Genomic DNA, 20,852 nt, shown 5'->3' with positions numbered 1-20,852 from the left:
TTTGCTGCATTGCAAAACAGTAAGTTAATAGTTGTGGGTCGTGGCAGAATTTATCACGGCCAGAGGTTCTGATGGTGTCTGCTCCTCAGGTCCAGTGGTTCTGATGGGGTCTGCTCCTCAGGTCCAGCGGTTCTGATGGGGTCTGCTCCTCAGGTCCAGCGGTTCTGATGGGGCCTGCTCCTCAGGTCCAGAGGTTCTAATGGGGTCTGCTCCTCAGGTCCAGAGGTCCTGATGGGGCCTGCTCCTCAGGTCCAGAGGTCCTGATGGGGCCTGCTCCTCAGGTCCAGAGGTCCTGATGGGGCCTGCTCCTCAGGTCCAGAGGTCCTGGTGGGGCCTGCTCCTCAGGTCCAGAGGTCCTGGTGGGGCCTGCTCCTCAGGTCCAGAGGTCCTGGTGGGGCCTGCTCCTCAGGTCCAGAGGTCCTGGTGGGGCCTGCTCCTCAGGTCCAGAGGTCCTGGTGGGGCCTGCTCCTCAGGTCCAGAGGTCCTGGTGGGGCCTGCTCCTCAGGTCCAGAGGTCCTGGTGGGGCCTGCTCCTCAGGTCCAGAGGTCCTGGTGGGGCCTGCTCCTCAGGTCCAGAGGTCCTGGTGGGGCCTGCTCCTCAGGTCCAGAGGTCCTGGTGGGGCCTGCTCCTCAGGTCCAGAGGTCCTGGTGGGGCCTGCTCCTCAGGTCCAGAGGTCCTGGTGGGGCCTGCTCCTCAGGTCCAGAGGTCCTGGTGGGGCCTGCTCCTCAGGTCCAGAGGTCCTGGTGGGGCCTGCTCCTCAGGTCCAGAGGTCCTGGTGGGGCCTGCTCCTCAGGTCCAGAGGTCCTGATGGGGCCTGCTCCTCAGGTCCAGAGGTCCTGATGGGGCCTGCTCCTCAGGTCCAGAGGTCCTGATGGGGCCTGCTCCTCAGGTCCAGAGGTCCTGATGGGGCCTGCTCCTCAGGTCCAGAGGTCCTGATGGGGTCTGCTCCTCAGGTCCAGAGTTTCTAATGGGGTCTGCTCTGCAGGTTCTGATGGGATCTGCTCCTAAGGTTCAGAGATTCAGATGGGGTCTGATCCTCAGGTTCAGAGGTTCTAATGGAGCCCGATCCTCAGGTTCAGAGGTTCTAATGGAGCCCAATCCTGAGGTCTAGAGGTGCTATTGGGGGCCTGTCTCTGTGGTCTAGAGGTTCTGATGGGGCCTACTCTTCAGTTCCAGAGGTTCTGATGGGTTCTGCTCCTCAGGTTCACAGATTCGGCGGCGACTAACAGAATGGTATTTAAGAGGAGAAATGCAAAGTCCTACATCTGGGCAAGAAAATGGGGGGAATTGGGCTAAGCAGCAACACATGTGAATAAGACTTGGGTATACTAATAGATCATAGACTGAGCATGAGTCAACAATGTGATGCAGCATACAAAAAGGCAAACACAATTCTGGGATGTATTAAGAGAAGCATAGTCTAGATCACATGAGGTAATTATCCCCCTCTACTCTTCCTTAGTCAGACCTCATCTGGAATACTGTGTCTAGTTCTGGGCACCCCATTTTAAAAAAGACATCGAGAAACTGGAGCAAGTTCAGTTACCAAGATGGTGAGCGGTCTACAAATCATATCCTATGAGGAGCGGTTAAAGGATCTGGGAATATTTGGCTTGCAAAAAAGAAGGCTGAGAGGAGACTTAATAGCTGTCTGAAGGGCTGTCACAGTGCAGAGGGATCAGCCCTATTCTCATTTGCACAAGGAAAGACTAGAAGCAATGGGATGAAACTGAAAGGGAGAAGACACAAATTAGATATTAGAAAAACTTTTTGACAGTGAGGGGGATCAATGAGTGGAAGAGGTTACCATGGGAGGCGGTGAGTTCTCCTTCAATGGAAGTGTTCAAATAGAGTCTGGACAAATATCTGTCTGGGATGATTTAGTGAATCCTGCACTGAGCAGGGGGGTTGGCCCCGATGACCCTGGAGGTTCCTTCCAACTCTACCATTCTATGATTCTGATGGGGTCTGTTCCTCAGGTCAAGAGGTTCTAATGGTGCCCACCTCTGAGGTGCTAATGGGACCTGCTCTGTGGTCTAGAGGTTGTGATGAGGTCTGCTCCTCAGGTCCAGAGGTTCTGATGGGTTCTGCTCCTCAGGTACAGAGCTTCTGATGGGGCCCATTCCTGAGGTGCCAATGGGGCCTTTCTCTGAGGTCTAGAGGGTCTGATGGTGTCTGCTCCTCAGGCCCAGCGGTTCTAATGGGGCCCACCCCTGAGGTCTGGAGATTTTGATGGTGCCCACAACATAGGTTTAGAGATTCTGATCGGGCCCACCACTGAGGCCTAGAGGTTCTGATGGGGTCTGTTCCTCGGGTCCAGAGGTTCTAATGGGGCCCACTCCTGAGGTCTATAGATGCTAAAGGGGCCTGCTTCTGTGGTCTAGAGGGTCTGATGGGGTCTGGTCCTCAGATTCTGATGGAGTCTGCTCCTCAAGTTCAGAGATTCTGATTGGGTCTGCTCCTCAGGTCCAGAGGTTATGTTGGGGTCTCCTAGTCAGTTCCAGAGCAGATCACTGGCCTCAGGGGTCCTAATTGAGGACATGGACTGGTCAGAACTTATCATGTATTTAAAGGTTACCTGCCCATGTTTTCTAGAGGGGACTGATGCTCATATATTCATATTTGACACCATCTGTATCTTCTGCAGTGCAGTGATGTGGACGGGACTTGCCCTTTGAGCTGTGAGGATGAGGTACGTACGCATCATGACGCATCATACACAGAGGGAATGCTCCAGTCACCTCCAGAGCTGCATTCACATTTCTTCTACATTCTATCTGAATACATCACTCAGAGCTTACAGTGTCTTTTGGTGCATTGTATTGTGGGAGATGTTCCTTTTTTTGTATGGTTTTTCCCACAATGCACCAAAGCAGGGCACCATACTAATCTATCGGGGCAGGAGGAGGGTGTCTCTGCCATCAGGGTCCGAGCTGAGGAGATTCTGCTTTCTTCTTTCAGAGACTAAACTGCTACCTGATCGACAATAATGGCTTCATTGTACTGTCCAAAGACCTGGAGCAGGTAAGTGGAGGATGATGGGGGAGTAGGAGGGTGGGATGTTTGGTACCACCACTGAGAGATAGCACATGGACGCCGGAGAAGCAGGTAGGAGCATGGGGTGAGATGTTTGTCGTGGGTTCTGTAGGTTAATGGACTGCGGTCCTATTGCTGAGGTGGCTGACTGGGATGCGTGGGAGGATGATGGGAGATGTGATGTTCTGATATATTGGCGGCAGCATGCAGGATGAGGAGGGGTCATTTGAGGATATTGGGGGTTCTCCTCCCTACATAATGTGCTGTATATATACTACATCTCCTGATGTATATGGAGGGAAGATGAGGATGGAGACATTTCGTTCTTGCTCACCAGTCGTCTCCACCCATCCCGGCAGTGAGAGGGTTAAATGCATTTCAAGGGCTCCGATAAAACAAGCTCCACGATCACCATTTGCACCCACTCTGTTGGCTTTTAAAAGCCCATTATACGTGTGCAGTCCGGGCACACACCTGCCTACACGTAATGCCAGACCGCTCACATGACTCAACACATAATGACGCAGTTACAACATACAATGTCACTGAGCGTCCAGCCAACTAAGTTCATGATACGCAGAGCCATAGTGCAGGCAGAGCGGTTATACGCCGTCGCTGTAATCCCATCAACTTACCATAACCGTAGAGTTTTCCTCTGGCCACGATGGGCGCTCACCTTTACTCTCTCCCTTACAGACGGGCGTGTTTCTCGGAGAGGTCGATGGCTCACTGATGACGCAGCTTCTACACATGAGCATCTTCCGGCAGTAAGCGCCTCTCCTTGTGTTTTATAGAGTATGCTGCTATGTCACTGGCTGCAGGCACTATTACTCCCAGCATCTCGCTGTAGTCTTGTGTTCAGACTCATACTGATCCTGTATTATGCTTTCCCGTCTCAGGGTGACGCTGTACGACTACCAGGCCATGTGCAAGCACCCGTATCATCACCACAGCGGAGGCCGCAACCTGCTCAATGTAAGGATATCAGCACAGGATACACATAGGATGGACAGTCATACATCATATGTAACATACAAGTCGTCATACATCATATGTGACACATGAGACAGTGATAGGACACATAATATGGTCATGCATCATGTTACCCACAAGATAACCATAGATCATATGTGACACACAGGATGGTCATAGATCACATGTAACATGCACAAAGGTCATACACTATATGTACCACACAAGATGGTCATGCACCATGTGTAACACAGAAGACGTTCATAGATCATGAAAATCATAGATCATGTGTGACACACAGAATGGTTATATATCACATGTAAGCCGCAAGACAGTGATAGATCATGTGATCACAACATGATTGTAGATCACAGATAACTTACAAGACGGTCATACATCATATATTACCCACAAGAAGGTCATACAGCACATAAGACAGTCATGCATAGGTAAACACAAGATGGTCACACGTCATGTTACCCACAAGACAATAGATCACGTGTGACACACAAGATGGTCATAGATCACTTATTACACACACAGATCATATACCACATGTACCACAGAAGATGGTCATACGTCATGTTACTCACAAGACAAACATAGATTGTATGTTATAAACAGGATGGTCATAGATCATGTGTGACACACATACAGTCATACATCATGTTACAAGACAATCATACATTACATTTAATGTAGAACACAATTACACATCATATATTACCCACCACACAGTCATAGATCACATGTAAAGTATGGTGGGAAGGAAACAATGCAGTGTAGAAGTTGCCCCCTACTGGTGCAGATTCCTGCTCGTTCACCCCTGTATCCCAGGACATGTGTGCTTATTTGCTACCTTCCAGCACACATTACACATGACATGACAGTCCCACGGTGCATATGTTAAAGAGAATGGGGCCAATATAAGCTGCGGCCCCCTCAGTATGCGCCCCAGATAGCACTTCTGTTGTACATGCACCACACATGACACGTACCCACAGGTGAACATGGCACCAACCATCTGTGTCTTCTCTTCCAGCCGCTGTTTGCATTGATCTCAGCTGCCCAGTGGCTGCTCAGTAACCTCGTCTTGTAAGTACTCCACCTGTCCTGTACATGGTGAGGACTAATGTGGTAGATGCCAACTGCCCAACAATGGCAATAATACTGAGTGAATCACCAGGGTGCAGGTTTCCTTCGAAGGAAAATAACTGGAGAACATGCAGCTTATAATTGTGTGAGAGCGTTATAAAAGGAGTTGCTGATATCCGTCATAAATTTGATGTTTCTAGAGGTTATATACTGGAGCGTTATAAGAGGAACAGCTGATATAACGCTACAGTACTGATATAACCTTTACAGACATCATAGAAATGACTGATATCAGCCGTTCCTCTGTTAACACACCAGTACTTATATAATGTAAATGTCCCTAGAGGTTATAATGCTCCAGACTGATATAACCTCTACAGACATCTTATATTTGACTATACTGACATAATCTCTAGAGACATCATATATATGACTGATATCAGCCGCTTCTCTTATAATGCTTCAGTATTGATATAGCCTCTAGAGACATCATATATATGACTGAAAAGAGAAGCAGCTGATACTGATCACATATAAGATGTAAATGTTTCTGGAGGATATATCAGTTCTAGAGCATTATAAGAGAAGTGGCTGATACCAGTCATATATATGATGTCTCTAGAGGTTATGTAAGTATAGTCATATATATGATGTCTCTAGAGGTTATATCAGTACTAGAGCATTATAAGTGGAGTGGATGATATCAGACATATATATGATGTCTCTAAAGGTTATATCAGTACTGGAGCGTTATAAGAGGGGATACTGATATCATGTTTAGAAAGATTGTACCAGCAGCACCAATGTTTTAACCACTATGGGTCGGGCTCAGTAATGCAATAGCTAAAGAAAACGAAATCCAAACTTCTTTTCGTATGAAGTGTTCCAAACAAGAGAAGAAATACTCCGGCAGCATAAGGAGGTGCTAAATAGAAATGGATTTATTTCCCCATAACACAAAAAAATGTGGCGACGTTTCGACCGTAAGGTCTGAGAAAGACCTTACGGTCGAAACTTCGCCATATTTTTTTGTGTTATAAGGAAATAAATCCATTTTTATTTAGCACCTTCTTATGCTGCCGGAGTATTTCTTCTCTTGCCTAGGATACTGTTATCAGTCACATATGTAATCTAAATGTCTCTAGAAGTTATAGCAGTACTGGAGTGGTATAAGAGGAACAGCTGATATCAGTCATATATCTAATGTAAATGTTTCTAGAAGTTATATCAGTTCTGGAGCATTATAAAAGAAGTGGCTGATATCAGTCATATATATGATGTCTCTAGAGGTTATATCAGTACTGGAGTGTTATAAGAGGGGATACTGATATCAGTCCCATATATCATGTAAATGTCTCTAGAGGTTATAGCAGTACTGGAGCGGCTGATATCAGTCACACTTATGATGTAAATGTCTCTGGAGGTCTCAACACTGGAGATATTTATAAAGTAGTGATCTTGTGAAACAGCTAATAACAGAGAGCATTAGATTGCATATTTATCCATAATTGCTTCACCCTTTTCTTCCCTCTTCTGTAGGTTCATCCTGGAGTTCAGCCTCTGTCCTCTATGGTCCTCAGATAATACAGCAGAAGGTAGGTGGCCGTGGAGTCCCGTGAGGTGCAGTACCGCTGTCAGACATTTACTAATGCAGTAGCTGCAGCAACTCCCAGGAGGTCTAATGGACCATATATGGATCCTACAGGATTATTACAACCTCTTGTATTACTGGCGGGGGCCATGCGGGGTCCGCTGTACCATATGACTCACAATATCCCATTGTCTCTCATTTCTTCCATCCTTCCACCATCCATATGAAATCATTGATGTCTCATCCATCACGTGACCCGTCATGTGACTTCCAGCAAAGTCCTTTTTCCATCACTGTAAGTAAGAAAAGGCGGGGCCACCCCCACGGCAAAGATTTAGTTAATTTGCTGCGATATACATGACTTCCTGTCTGTCAGTCACAACCAGCCCACACTCAGGTCACTCATAGCCACTCCCATTATTCTAAAGCCACACCCCTGCCATCCAGGCACTTTGTCCCTCCCCCAAGGACCCTATTTTTCTCTCCTGCCCCGTATATACATTGTATCTTTCACCCTCCAGTTACAGATGCCCTCCTCATCCTCTGCCCTCATTGCACATGGGTAATGGAGGAGGAGTCAGACGTTTATTTCGTGTGTCTTACACGCATTTTTATTTCTGCTTTCAGCTCACAAGCACAAGAAGCAGGACATGCTGCAGCCCTGTGACACAGAGTACCCGGCCTTCATACATGACACCTCCATCCGAGAGGCCAATGGGTTCATCGAGTGCGGTCACTGCCAAAGGTGAGACCTTCCATCTATCACAAAATCCAGCCACAACTCCTTGAGTCCTTTCATATACTTGGCTACATGTGACCAATACAGTCTCACAGGCTGCCAGCCACCAGCTTCTAGGCAGGCCATCGAGAATGGCCGATGAAAACTATGATATAGTCGGAGTAACGGAAACATGGCTTGATGATAAGTGCGATTGGGCGGTGAATTTACAGGGTTACAACCTCTTCAGAAGAGACTGTAGGAACCAGAAAGGGGGAGCGGTATGTCTGTATGTTAAATCGTACTTAAATCCGAGACTACAGGAAGATATAGGAGTAGGAGATGATCAGGTGAAATCTCTGTGGATAGAGATACAGGGAGAAAAAAATAACAAAATCCTGATAGGGGTTTTCTATAGACCACCAAAAGCAACATAAGAAACTGAAAACTTACTATTAAGGCAGATAAAACAGGGGTCAAACCACAACGAAGTAATTATCATGGGGGAGTTTAATTATCCAGATATAACATGGGGGAACGAAACCTGCAAATCTCATAGGGGTGATAAGTTCTTGAGAGTAATTAAAGATAATTACCTTATCCAACTTGTGCAGGAACCAACGAGAGGAAGGGCCATTCTGGACCCAGTACTAACTAACAAACCGGACCAAATAAAGGGGTTACAGGTTGAGGGGCACTTGGGAAACAGTGACCACAATATAATTAACTTCCAGCTGTCATTCAATAAGAAGCCTTATCAGGGAGCGACAAATAAACTAAACTTCAGTAAAGCAAAATTTGATCAGCTCAGAGCTGATCAAACATTCTCATGATCGGTAACATTCTTTGGGACAACATCCTCAAAAATATCAGTACAGAGGACAAATGGGAAAAGTTTAAAAGGATCCTAATCGCCTCATGTGAGCAGTTCATTTCCTTTAAAAATAAAAGAATCTCAATTAAAAGGAAACTAATGTGGCTCGACAAGATGGTAAGAGGGGCAATAAACGAAAAAAATAAAGCGTTCAAACTACTAAAACAAGAAGGCAGCGAAGAAGCGCTAAAATCGTACAGGGAAAAAAACAAAATATGCAAAAATAGGATCAAAATTGCCAAGGAGAAGGCAGAAAGACTGATCGCCAAAGAGAGCAAAAACAACCCGAAACTATTCTTCAACTATATTACCGGCAAAAGGATTTGCTCTGAGAGCACTGGCCCTTTAACAAATAATGCAGGGAAAATCATTGAAGATGATAGAGGGAAAGCGAACCTATTAAATAGTTTCTTCTCAAGCGTATTCACAAACGAAAAGGAAATGCCACACGAGATGCAGGGGAATAAAGTGAACCCCTCACAAAATATGTCATACCTAATGCAGGAGGAAGTGCGGAACCGATTAAAGAAGATTAAAATCGATAAATCGCCAGGCCCAGATGGAATACACCTAAGGGTACTAAGGGAACTAAGTGATGAGCTAGCTAGGCCGCTATATCTAATATTTCTGAATACTCTCAAGACCGGGGGTTGTACCATTGGATTGGCGCATTGCCAACGTGGTTCCAATTTACAAAAAGGGGACCAAAAGTGAGCCTGGTAACTACAGGCCAGTAAGTCTCACTTCAGTAACGGGAAAAATTTTCGAGGGGTTTCTGAGAGACGCCATCGAAGAGTACCTCAAGGAGAACAAGGGACTAACTCCTCACCAGCATGGATTCATGAAGGGTCGCTCATGTCAGACACATCTGATCAGTTTCTACGATGAAGTAAGCTCTAGGCTGGACCTGGGGGAATCTATTGATCTCGTATATCTGGACTTCTCTAAAGCATTCGGCTAATATACAAAATGAGACAGCTCGGATTGGGTGAAAACGTGTGTAATTGGGTAAAGAATTGGCTCAATGATAGAAAGCAGAGGATGGTAATAAATGGTTCGTACTCTGATTGGGCCACAGTCGCTAGTGGGGTGCCACAGGGTTCAGTATTAGGCCCCATTCTGTTAAATATATTTATCAACGACCTGATAGAGGGGCTGCACAGCAAAATATCAATATTTGCAGATGACACAAAATTATATAATATAATTAATGCAACAGAGGACAATGTGCGGCTACAAATGGACCTAGATAAGCTGGGGGCTTGGGCAGAAAAATGGCAAATGAAGTTTAATCTTGAAAAATGTAAGGTTATGCACATGGGCAGCAGAAACGGATGTCACCAATATACACTTAATGCGGTACTACTAGGGAAAAGTGATATGGAAAAAGACCTGGGGGTACTAGTGGACTGTAGGCTAAACTGGAGTAACCAATGCCAGTCAGCTGCTGCAAATGCAAATAAAGTCTTGGCGTGCATTAAAAGAGGTATAGGGGCGAAGGACGAGAACATTATCCTCCCACTATATAAGGCACTAGTCAGGCCCCACATGGAATACTGCGCACAGTTCTGGTCACCGGTGCTCAGGAAAGATGTTACAGTGCTGGAGGGGGTTCAAAGAAAAGCAACTAAACTGATACATGGAATGACGGAACTGGAATACCCAGAGAGGCTATCCAAATTGGGATTATTTACCCTGGAAAAAAGACGGCTAAGGGGCGATCAAATAACTATGTATAAATACATGAGGGGACAATACAAGGATCTCTCCCATGATCTGTTTATACCCAGGACTGCGACGGTAACAAGAGGGCATCCGCTACGTCTAGAGGAAAGCAGGTTTCATCACCAACATAGAAAGGGGTTCTTTACTGTAAGAGCAGTTAGACTGTGGAACTCTCTGCCTGAGGAAGTGGTGATGGCAAAATCCATAGAGGAGTTTAAAAGGGGACTTGATGTCTTTCTGGAGCGGAAGGATATTATAGGTTACAAATCTTAGGTTAATTGTTAATCCAGGTACCCAATAGTAGGAAAACTTTAGGGGTTGATCCAGGGATTAATCTGATTGCCATTAGGGAGTCGGGAAGGAATATTTTCCCCAAATGGGCTAATTGGCTTTTGCTCTAGGGTTTTTTTGCCTTCCTCTGGATCAACAACATAGGAGGATAAACAGGCTGGACTAGATGGACATTGTCATCATTCGGCCTTACGAACTATGTTACTATGATTTAAGCTGGTTTTCCCTCCTGGTCCACCCTGCCAGGTAATCATGTTCCTTCGTGGAGCAGTGTCTTGTGGTGCTAGCTGAATCCTCCTCCTCCTCTTGGCTTTGTCTCCTGCTCTCTGATGTTCTGAGGTGCTGCCTATGGCTGTCTGTCCACGGGCATTGCGAAATCCAGCGGCAAATCTCTGCCGCCCGGGAGCAGGAGCCTACAGACAGATCCCCACCGTGAGCCTATCTGACAGATAGGCTCACTGCGGAAGAATCGCGGCAATTTGCAGCATGCTACGATTTGCAGGCCGCGAGCGGAGAATCTCTATGATTCCCCGCTCGTGGACAGGGGGGCTGCGCTTTTCATAGCAACGCTATGGAAAGCGTTCACTGCGTTCCTGCGACCGGATTATCGCTGCGGGGAACGCAATGAAAATTCGTCCGTGGACAGGAGCCCTATCAGAGCCACCACTACACAATCTCTTAATTCTGCTGCATTTACGTACTAGCTTGGTTCTGGTACTGTATTTATGTACTCAACTGGGTTACGGTGCTGTATTTATGTATCCAGCTTGGTTCTAGTGCTATATTTATTATAGGAGCTTAGTTCTTGGGCTATACTGAGCTTGGTTCTGATCTTTTTATGTATTGAGGTTGGTTCTGGTTGTGTATTTATTTACTGAGCGTGGTTCTGGTATTGTATTCATATTAGGAGCTTGGTTCTGGTGCTTTATTTATACTAGGAGTTTAGTTCTGGGGCTGTACTTATGTACTGAGGTTCGTTCTGGTGCTGTATTTATTTATGTGGCTGTGCATGACCCATCAGATTTACTGTAATTAATGATAGAAGCTTGGGTAAAGTACTGTATAGTCGGAATTTGTGCTAGCTCGCAGCTGGCATAGATTTCAGTATGGTGCGCGGAAGTGCTGCCCTGAGATGCGAGAAATGTGTTCAGAAGCTTGCGCCTCTGTATTTACACCAGTGCAAAGTTTACTTAGGCTGTTGTATGAAATAACACTTTAAGTAAATGTATCACACGGTCTTCTAGGAACGTTTACAAGCCTGCAGTAACACAAAGGATTTAATGATCTTTCTGCTTGCTTGCATCCCCCTCTTGTGGTATTTATTGGTACTGCAGACTAATTATGATTTCTCCCCTACCCCTCTATATATTTAGGACTGTGATCCTTTGGCGTTTTCTCTCTGGTGACTTTTGTTCCTCCGTTTACTCCGCAGGATGTACGTCATGCAGCACGTAGTGCACAGCAACCTCCTCCTCCTGGTCAGCGACTCGTTCTGCGACTGCAGCATCTTCCCCCTAGTCTCTTTACAAGCCAAAGAAGTTAAATATATCCTTTAGCTGCATCATACAAAGATTGGACATGTATCTGTTATACTACAAGTCCCAGCATGTCTGCAGTGTTCACAGCCTGCTGGGAATTGTAGGGCCATACGTTACCAAGCACTGGATTAGGATCTGTTCACACTAAGCTTGGTAACGTTACATTACCTTACGCTCACAACAAATTGCACCGTGTTATCATTTATTTACTAAAAAGTAGCCCAGAATGCAGAAGCATTATTAGGCTGGGTTCACACGGGACGATATTACCGCAGAATTTCTGTGTGGACTTTCAGCACTGAAATTCCACCTGCAATCTTAAGACTGTGACTAAGCAGCAAAGTGGACGAGATTTGCAAAAATCTTCTTCACACACTGCGGACAGTCCGTTGCAGCTACGCTGCGTTGAAAGTGACAGGCCGTGTAGGATTCAAAGCCGTGACATGTCACTTTTATTGCTGTTTCCGCTGCGGGCTCTCCTCTCCATGGGGAGAGATGGCCGCAGCAGAATAAACAGCTTTCAAAACCCGTGCCAATCTCATGGAATTTTCATGCGGTCCCGTTGCGGACACAATTTACCTCCCGTGTGAACCCCGCTTTAGGCTTTATTCACATGAGCGTTTTCACGCCCGTCCGAAAAAAATGACCATTCGATTCCAATGCATTCGTTCACATGGGTGACCTTGCGGCTCGTAAAAAATGTTGCACCGGAAAAAATAGAACATACATGACCGAAATCGGCGACTGCTTAGGTATTGGTATTGAAATGGCTGGGTATGGTTTTCACCAAATGTGGTGCTGGACATTATGGCCAAACATCTCCACCTTGGTCTCATCTGTCCAAAGGACATTGGAGCTTATTTACTAAGACTGTCTAAAAGTTAGACTGGACCAGGAGTGGCAAGTTCAGTTACAGTAGCAGCAATGTGGATGAGCTTTGTAAAAGCTCATCTACATGCTTTTTTTTTATTATTATGTCCCAATAGGTAGAACCATAGAGATCAAATAAGGTGTACGTACTTTTTCTAATACTATACATAGAACCATAAAGTCACGAGAATCTTAACTCCACTGCACATAACGCTTCTGTGAAGTGTGAGCGGATGAGATCCCAGAAACTCCGGCGACGGCCACATTCCTGCCACGCCTTCCATCCTGAGGTAAGTGCAATGTGGGCGGAGTCATCCCTGTATGTTGAAAGCCAGGGATGACCTATATGACAGGAATTGGGTAGTTCAGTCTCTGTGTCTTGCTCACCCTCTATTCTGGTGAATGGGAGATTGCACACCATTGTGATCAGTGGGAGTCCAAAGCCAATAAAACCCCCTGATATGTGCCAACTCCTAACATCTTTTTCCACAGGAAAACGCCCAGGACTGCGGCAGAGGGATGGGACTGTCGGTCTCCACTTTGTTACTATTCACATGTCTCCTGGTTTCCCTGCGGTGACCAATTCCATCATCAGCGACTATAGACATCGGGTTCCTGTTGTAGGCTCAAAATGATAGACATGGAAAAAAACAATTATCTATGCAACATATGGCGGGCCCCAGGTGACCCACAGATTTACCAGTAATGTCCTGCAGTCTTCTTCTAGACTCTCCAAAGCATCTGTCACTTGCTGGATGATTGAGATCCACTGAACAGAGAAGATCCCTCATTAGATAACAGCATGTCCCCTGAAGGGGGCGCTCTAGGCCGCCGAGGAAGCAGCATCTCTGGAGCCTCAAGATCAGCGGCGCCCAGAAGATTCTCATCTCTATATTTCTATAATATGTGACGTTCCCAACAAATAAAAGGGTTTTTTCAGTTTCTGTAAATTTGCTGCTCATTTTGTGTAATTATCGATAATACGTTTCATTCTGCAGTCTGAGCAACGAGCGAGTTTACAAAGGTAAATGGTTTATGCTGTCCGATAATCCAGAAACATTGATAATCCACTACTTATTTACCGCAGCGAACAACAATGTGGAGTCTCCAGAAAAGCAAAAACGCAATGATAAAGAGGTGTCTGATTACACAGTGATGGAGACTGTCCGATAATCCAGTATATACGTTTTACTACCCACCAATATTGCACCAACACCACAGTCACACTCTGTCAATGGAGGAGGCGGCAGGCAGAGCTGAACTCTTCTGCTTTCATGGGTTTTGCTGGGGTTGTGGAAGATCAGGGTCCCACTGTATATACAAATAACTTTTTGTGTGTGGGGGGGAAAGGGGACATACGGTAGTTCTGATAATATCACATACCTGTACCAAATATATAGAATGACTAAATATTACCGTCAACTACTATTGAACAAAACACACTGTACAAAGACCAATATTGCCAATAAACTCTATACAAGGCCAAAATAATACCACAACACCATGACTACTACTACACAGGGACTGAATAATATGAAAACATCAGGAGAATAAAAGAGAGGCAGAAACAGCTTGATGGATCAAAAGGAAGTTGTGGCTGGGAGAAATCATCTTGGTGGTCTGCGCCAGATAGAGAAGAAAGGAGAGTGTGTTTTTTAAGTAACACAAACAAGGGCATTAAGAGTTAACAACAACAAAGGAGAATAGCTGGCTCCTTATAAACACTTCATTTTTAAAAAATCCATAAAATTACAAATGGAAGGTATTGTGTAATATCATGTCTACACAAAGTACAATTAGAATTGTCAATGCGCCTCTCATGCTTTATAAAAAAAACTTGCTGAAATGGCATAGTGTGCAGGACTTACCTGGTGCACGAAGGGTTAATCAGAAGAAAAAGGCACTAACCCTTCGGCACCTGTTTTCCTGGTCTGCGGTGTCAGAGTTTCTTTTTCTCCTTTGGCTGTGTAAACCAGGAGCGGCATCCGGGGAGTTCCAGTATGTGCTTGCAGGCACGGTCGGCAGGATAAATGTTATAAAATAAAATGAAAAAATTCCAGCGCCATAAAGAAAATCCTTTTTATTGTTCAAGCTACGCGTTTCGACATATACTGTCTTTTTCAAGCTTTCTTACACATATTTACATTGCTCTATCATGTCTACACAGAGACGCGTTTTAAAAAACTATTTTTTTTTTTTTTTTTTAAATCACAGAAAGCATGTAACAGATAGCTAGAAAGAGGACTACAACTTCAATTCTTATTGCCCATGTTTGTGTTACTGAAGAAACGACTCTCCCCTTTCTTCCCCATTTGGCCAAAACCACCATGATGACTTCTCCCAGCAACAACTTGTCTCTGCAGAATTTGACATGCAGACATCCTTGGCTCCTCACTTTTCAGCACCCACCCTACATTACTCAGACCTCTACATAATCTTCCCACCCATGGTACCCCATGCAGTAATAGCACCCCCCCCCCCCACACACACACACACACACACCACCTTATGTGCCACCCTAAAGGGATCCATGGAGTAAGTGTCCCATTTCATGCCCCCATTCAGTAAGAATGTCTATTTTATAGTGTAAAATAATAAAAACAGGCTATACTCACCTTTCACTCCCCCTACTGATCTTTTCCAGGTAGCCTGCTCATTAGCTGTCTAAGCACAAGACTTCTGCCACCTACCCTGGCCTCAGCTGTACAATCTGTACCGATTGACCTCAGTGATCACATGTTTAGATAGCATGTCACAGGCTCCCGGGAGGCACTCAAAGAGTCTGGAGGGCGGGAGAAGTGAACGGTGAGATGAGTGTAGTCTTACGTTTTTATATTCTGCAACAGCTCTGATGCCACTGAGACATTGGCATGTAGTTAGGCCACCCTTGAGAATGGAACTCTGGGCAATTGCCCAGTATATTTTCCCATTGCCAGCCTTGCCTATATACACTGCACATGCAATGCCAGAGAACAGAAAAATACTAGACCCTGCAGGATCAAGACTCATCCAGCAGGTGGCATCGCTTCACTGACAATAGAACAGGGACTCACCAATAGCATTCTCTTATGTAACGTCTTGCAGATTCGGAAACAACCACTTGATATTAAAGATATTTTGACAGCAGCATTTAAATTCCCTGATTAGTATGTGGGGGTCCTGAAAGCTCCCTAACCCTCTCCCCTCCCATCGGTTGTCAAGGCAATTCTGGGCTACCAAGTAGTTCTACCTTTTAAGATGGACGTGTCTTAACAGAATGCAGGCAGACATACCATATATTGTAATACTGAAATATTGCAGTATACAGTATGAATGATCACAAGTTTGAAACCCTTGTAGGGATGAAAAATAAATAAATGTAGAAAAAAAGTTTTTTATTAGTGTAAAAAATAAAGGATGGTAAAAGTTAAGAAAAAAGCGTTTTCCGGTATTTATAATAAAAAAAAAAAAAAAAAAATCCCAAAACATATTTGGTATCACTATGTCCAAAAAAAAGTGTGACCTATCAAAAGTAACATTAGTTATTCTGCATGGTGAATGTCAGCAGAGAAAAAAAAATAATACACAACACGAGAACTGCACTTTTTTGGTCTGCCGTCTCCAAGAAATATAATAAAAAGCTATCAAAAAGTTGTATGTACTCCAAAATGGTACCAATAGAAACTACAAGACGTCCTACAAAAAGCCGAGATCTCATGCAACACCATCGACAGAAAAATAGTGATGATGGTCAGAAAATGGTGACACAAAAAAATTGGTATCATAATTAGACTGATCCATGTGTCCTTTTTTTTGCAGCGTGTACATTGTGAAAACAAATCACCTCCAAAGATGGCGAAACCGCTGCTTTTTTTTTTTCTTCTATTCCACTCTACTTAAAAATTTTACGTTTTTCAGTACATTTAGTAGCACCACTGAAAAATACAACTTGTCCTACAAGAAACAATAAGTCATCCAACAGCTAACAACAGAAAAAATAAGAGTTATGATTTTTTTGAAAGCAAAGATAAAAACAAAAACAAAAAAAGGGGTTGTGTCTTGAGGGGGTTAAAGGGCTGAACCCTACATACTGACTGTCCCCAATCATTGCTGACAGAATCAGACCATTAACCCCTTGAGTGGCACGCCCGGAAATTTTCCGGGACGAGCTCCACTGCTCATAGCGATATAGCCCGGAAGATTTCCGGGCTATGTATCACTATGGGAGCTGCAGAGCACAATGCCACAAGCTGTGACATTGTGCTCTGCCTGCACAGACCCACAGAGAACAAATCAGGACATTGAGAAGCAGAAAGATATTGCCGATATGCCGGCAATATCCTGCTTCTAATGTCCTGCTTTGTTTACAGGTTGCTATAGAGACCATCGGCTTGTCTGTCAGAAAAAAGCGATGGTCTCTGTTGCAGGGAGAGCTGGTGCTTGGCTGTCAGAGGACAGCCAGGCACCAGCTCTTAAAGCAGAGATCAGAGAAAACCTCTGAGCTCTGCTGTGTTAACCCTTTACATGCTGCAGTCTATGTGACTGCAGCATGTAAAGGGCTGTCACTATGGGACCCCCCCAGAATGTGATCAGGGGGTCCTGATGGGTCTCTGTGGAAGTCCCCTAAAGGGACAAAAATAAAAAAAAAAGTAAAAAAAATTATTTAAAAAAATAAAATAAATAAAATTAAAACACTTGTCTCCCTTTACTTAGTGAAAAATTAAAAATAAAATTACACATGTGGTATCAGTGCGTCGCAATGACCCAGAGAAGGAAGTTAGTACATTATTTAACCCCTTAATCACACGGTCCCTTTTTTTTTCTTTCCCCATTTCTTTTTTTCCTCCCCCCGTTTAAAAAATCATAACTCCTTTATTTATCCATAGACGTCGCTGTCTGAGGGCTTGTTTTTTGCAGAATGAGTTGTATTTTTCAATGGTGCTATTAAAAGTACCATATAATGTACTGAAAAACTTTTACAAAATTATAAGTGGAGTAAAATGAAAGAAAAATGACATTCCGCCATCTTTCAGTGCGTCTTGTTTCTACGGCACACAAACTGCAACAAAAGTGACATGATAACTTTATTCTATCGGTTGGTACAATTACTAAGATACCAAATGCGTATACTTTTTTTTGTACTACTTGTATTTTTCCATCGACGTACTTGAGCAAGGGCTCATTTTTTGCAGGACATCCTGTAGTTAACGTTGGTACCATTTTGGAATACATACGACTTTTTGTTCGCTTTTTATTGCATTTTTTCTGGGAGACAGGGTGACTGAAAAAGTGCATATGTGGCGTTCTTTTTTTTTCTTTCGGACTAAGTTCAACGTGCGGGAAAAATAATGCACTACTTTTATAGATCGGACATTTACGGACGCGGCGATACCAAATATGTATTTTTCTTTTATGATTTAGATTTTTTTTATTATGGATATGGCAAAAGGAGGGTTTTTCACAGGGGGGGGGGTAGTAAAAGTCTAACTAGAAAATTCAGCCCTATTCACAGGAAAGACTTATGCTAAAATAATAATCTTTATTAGAATAATTTAAAAAGAGACAGTAGACTCAGGGCACAACACAAAACAAAGAGTTGGGAAGGATGTTGCAGCCACTTAAGGGTGGTCAAGCCACCAGGTGGCAGCGCCTCCGACCAACCTAGGACAAGACGTCGTTAGCTACAAAAATACTCTTGTTAGAGAGATATACTTATTGGAACTAGAACTATGGATCATGTCACTGTATGGGAATGATAAATCCTCAACCAGAGGATAAGATGATCATACACTTTGTTCAGATATTTCAGTCAGACCGAAACTGATGATGGTGTCACGGTCACGTCTCCATATGTAGCTAACGCAACAAAATACTTAGTAAGGACTTGCGTGTCTTAGTGCAAGAACTACAGAATTTTCTCACTAGGTACACTATTCTTAGGTTTATTGCATCACACTTTTGGTCTCGGGTTATTGCATCGTACTATAATCTCGACGCGTTTCACCACTTCGTAAATGTGGATCATCAGGAGTGATAGTACTAAATAAGTCGTATAATTTGCAAAGATGAATCACTGTGCTCAAGGTGAAGAGCCAAGTGATGTATATCAAAGTTGTAAGTCCTAGATGCAATATATGCTCATGCTAATGCCTATGAACAAAAGTTGCAAAGATAAATCACTGTGCTCAAGGTGAAGAGCCAAGTGATGTATATCAAAGTTGAAAGTCCTAGATGCAATATATGCTCATGCTAATGCCTATGAACAAAAGGTAAGACGGCTTCTAGAAAAAGATGCAACAAGCCGAAGTCTCCTTTTGGGGGAAATCGATCCAGTATATAAGCTGAGACCAATCTGATTATCTCACTCTCACAGACTTAAGCATTCCATTTATGCCATTGTCAAAAAGTAGCTTGGAAGTCTGGGAGTCAATCCTAACACTCGTTGGCTAGCACCGAAGGCTATATACGCCTAGAGTCAATCCTCCTAAAGTGCCAAACTGCCCAGTTAGAATCTGTAGGTAAAAGCTGGTCTCTTTAAAGGCCCAATCACCCCAGTCAAAAGGTCAAGAATAGCGAGGTATACAGCATAGATCATTTCCCTAAGCATAATAGCAGGCTTTAGTATGTCAAAATAACAAAGAGAGGTCCCATCGCCTTGATGGTAGGCAAGGGAATGAAGAGCCATCTGAAAACCACCCATTTAAGTAGCCCTAGGCCATGCCTACTTGGAGGTTGGCCCTGTTGATCAGCCAATCCTAAGACTCTGGGCGTTACTTGTGGAAGGAACAATAAAGAAAAGAAAAAAAAAAAAAAAAAAGGGGGGGGGGCTTATTCACATGTTGAATAAAAGGATGCAATGTTATGAGTCATATTTCCTTCCATCCCCCCGGGGACGTGCTGGCTCTCATGAAAGTCTCTCAAAACCATGAGCAAGCTGCAGAATGGCAGTGATAATGTTTGGATTATGCTCAGACCGTAGATGGGTAGGAAAGTGAGTATGAAGATCAAGAGTTGAATAAAGCATATGCTTATATTTTTCGAATAAACTTCCAAGTATCAATTGGTGTCTCTGTTTTTGCTTCATTGAGCGTAAGGGAGTTTTCATACTCAGTTAGCTTCCTATACCTTATATGGGTCTACTGATTTATCCTCAGATGGATCATTGAATGGATTTTATACCTATCATACATTTATCAAGAGTGCAATAGTATGTATGATGATAAATTAGTGGTTATTCAGAGGAAACAATTAAACGATAGCTGTTCATTCAAGCCCGCTGGATGCTGTGTCTCACAGCGATAAATCCAGCCAGCTTCCTTTTGAAGGAGTAGAGAATCCAAATCTCCTCTTCTTCCATCAGATTTTATCCTCTCTATTCCTTGGAATCTGAGGCAGTTTGGATCTCCATCATGTTGCTCCCAAACGTGAGTGGATACCGGTGTGGCTTCCTTTCTCCCGATGTTGCCAATGTGTGCAAGTAGTCGTCGACGCAACTGTTGACGGGTTTTACCAATATATTGCTTGCCACAGATACATGTGATCAGATAAACTACATTGGTGGAGAGGCAGTTGATGAAATCACGTATCTGGTACTGTCTACCTGTTGTTGTAGAGACAAAACAGTTGCTTTTGTTGATAAATTTGCATGCCATGCAATTTGCACATGCAAAAGTTCCTTTCGGGATTGAGCGAGAAAGCCAATCACTTTGTGATTTACCAGATCTCAGATGGCTCTTAACTAGATGGTCTCTAATATTCCGGCCACGACGGTATGTTATTTTTGGGTATGGTGGGATGAAAGCCTGCAGATCTTTATCGTTCTGGAGGACATCCCAGTAAGATCTCAAAATTTCTAGGATTTCTTTTTGTCCCGTGTCATATGTCCCCACTATGCGCAATTCACCAGAATCTTCCCGTTTTCTCGGGATAAGTAACTTGTCTCTTTTCTGGGCACGTGCATATGATTCTGCCTGATCAAGGACTTCAGCTGGATAGTCACGTTGTTGGAACCTTTTCCTCAGTTTTTGGCACTCGATGTTAAATGAGTCATCCTCTGAGCAGTTGCGTCTCACTCTAAGGTACTGCCCCTTTGGGATGCCCTTACGTAGTGGATATGGGTGGAAGCTGTTCCAGGAGAGTAGACTGTTCGTCGCAGTCTTTTTC

General features: G+C 44.1%; 1 protein-coding gene across 2 annotated transcripts in view; it reads left to right on the top strand.

Annotated features, from left to right (window-relative positions):
* The window catches only part of CACNA2D4 (calcium voltage-gated channel auxiliary subunit alpha2delta 4), a 251,480-nt gene extending 237,820 nt beyond the window's left edge, over positions 1-13,660 (top strand). For both annotated transcript variants that reach the window (XM_066590961.1, XM_066590960.1), the window contains 11 exons: positions 2,648-2,692; positions 2,962-3,024; positions 3,733-3,803; positions 3,936-4,011; positions 5,051-5,103; positions 6,643-6,698; positions 6,969-6,989; positions 7,322-7,439; positions 11,735-11,852; positions 12,923-13,000; positions 13,203-13,660. In XM_066590961.1, coding sequence (XP_066447058.1) covers positions 2,648-2,692; positions 2,962-3,024; positions 3,733-3,803; positions 3,936-4,011; positions 5,051-5,103; positions 6,643-6,698; positions 6,969-6,989; positions 7,322-7,439; positions 11,735-11,852; positions 12,923-13,000; positions 13,203-13,289 — 786 coding nt within the window. In that variant the 3' untranslated portion in view covers positions 13,290-13,660. The remainder of the gene's footprint in view (positions 1-2,647; positions 2,693-2,961; positions 3,025-3,732; positions 3,804-3,935; positions 4,012-5,050; positions 5,104-6,642; positions 6,699-6,968; positions 6,990-7,321; positions 7,440-11,734; positions 11,853-12,922; positions 13,001-13,202) is intronic.
* The last annotated feature ends 7,192 nt before the right edge of the window (positions 13,661-20,852 follow it).

Source organism: Eleutherodactylus coqui, chromosome 2, assembly GCF_035609145.1.
Source record: "Eleutherodactylus coqui strain aEleCoq1 chromosome 2, aEleCoq1.hap1, whole genome shotgun sequence".
NCBI lineage: Eukaryota > Metazoa > Chordata > Amphibia > Anura > Eleutherodactylidae > Eleutherodactylus > Eleutherodactylus coqui.
The sequence above is the reverse complement of the archived record's forward strand: the minus strand, read 5'-3'. Positions and strand labels throughout refer to the sequence as shown.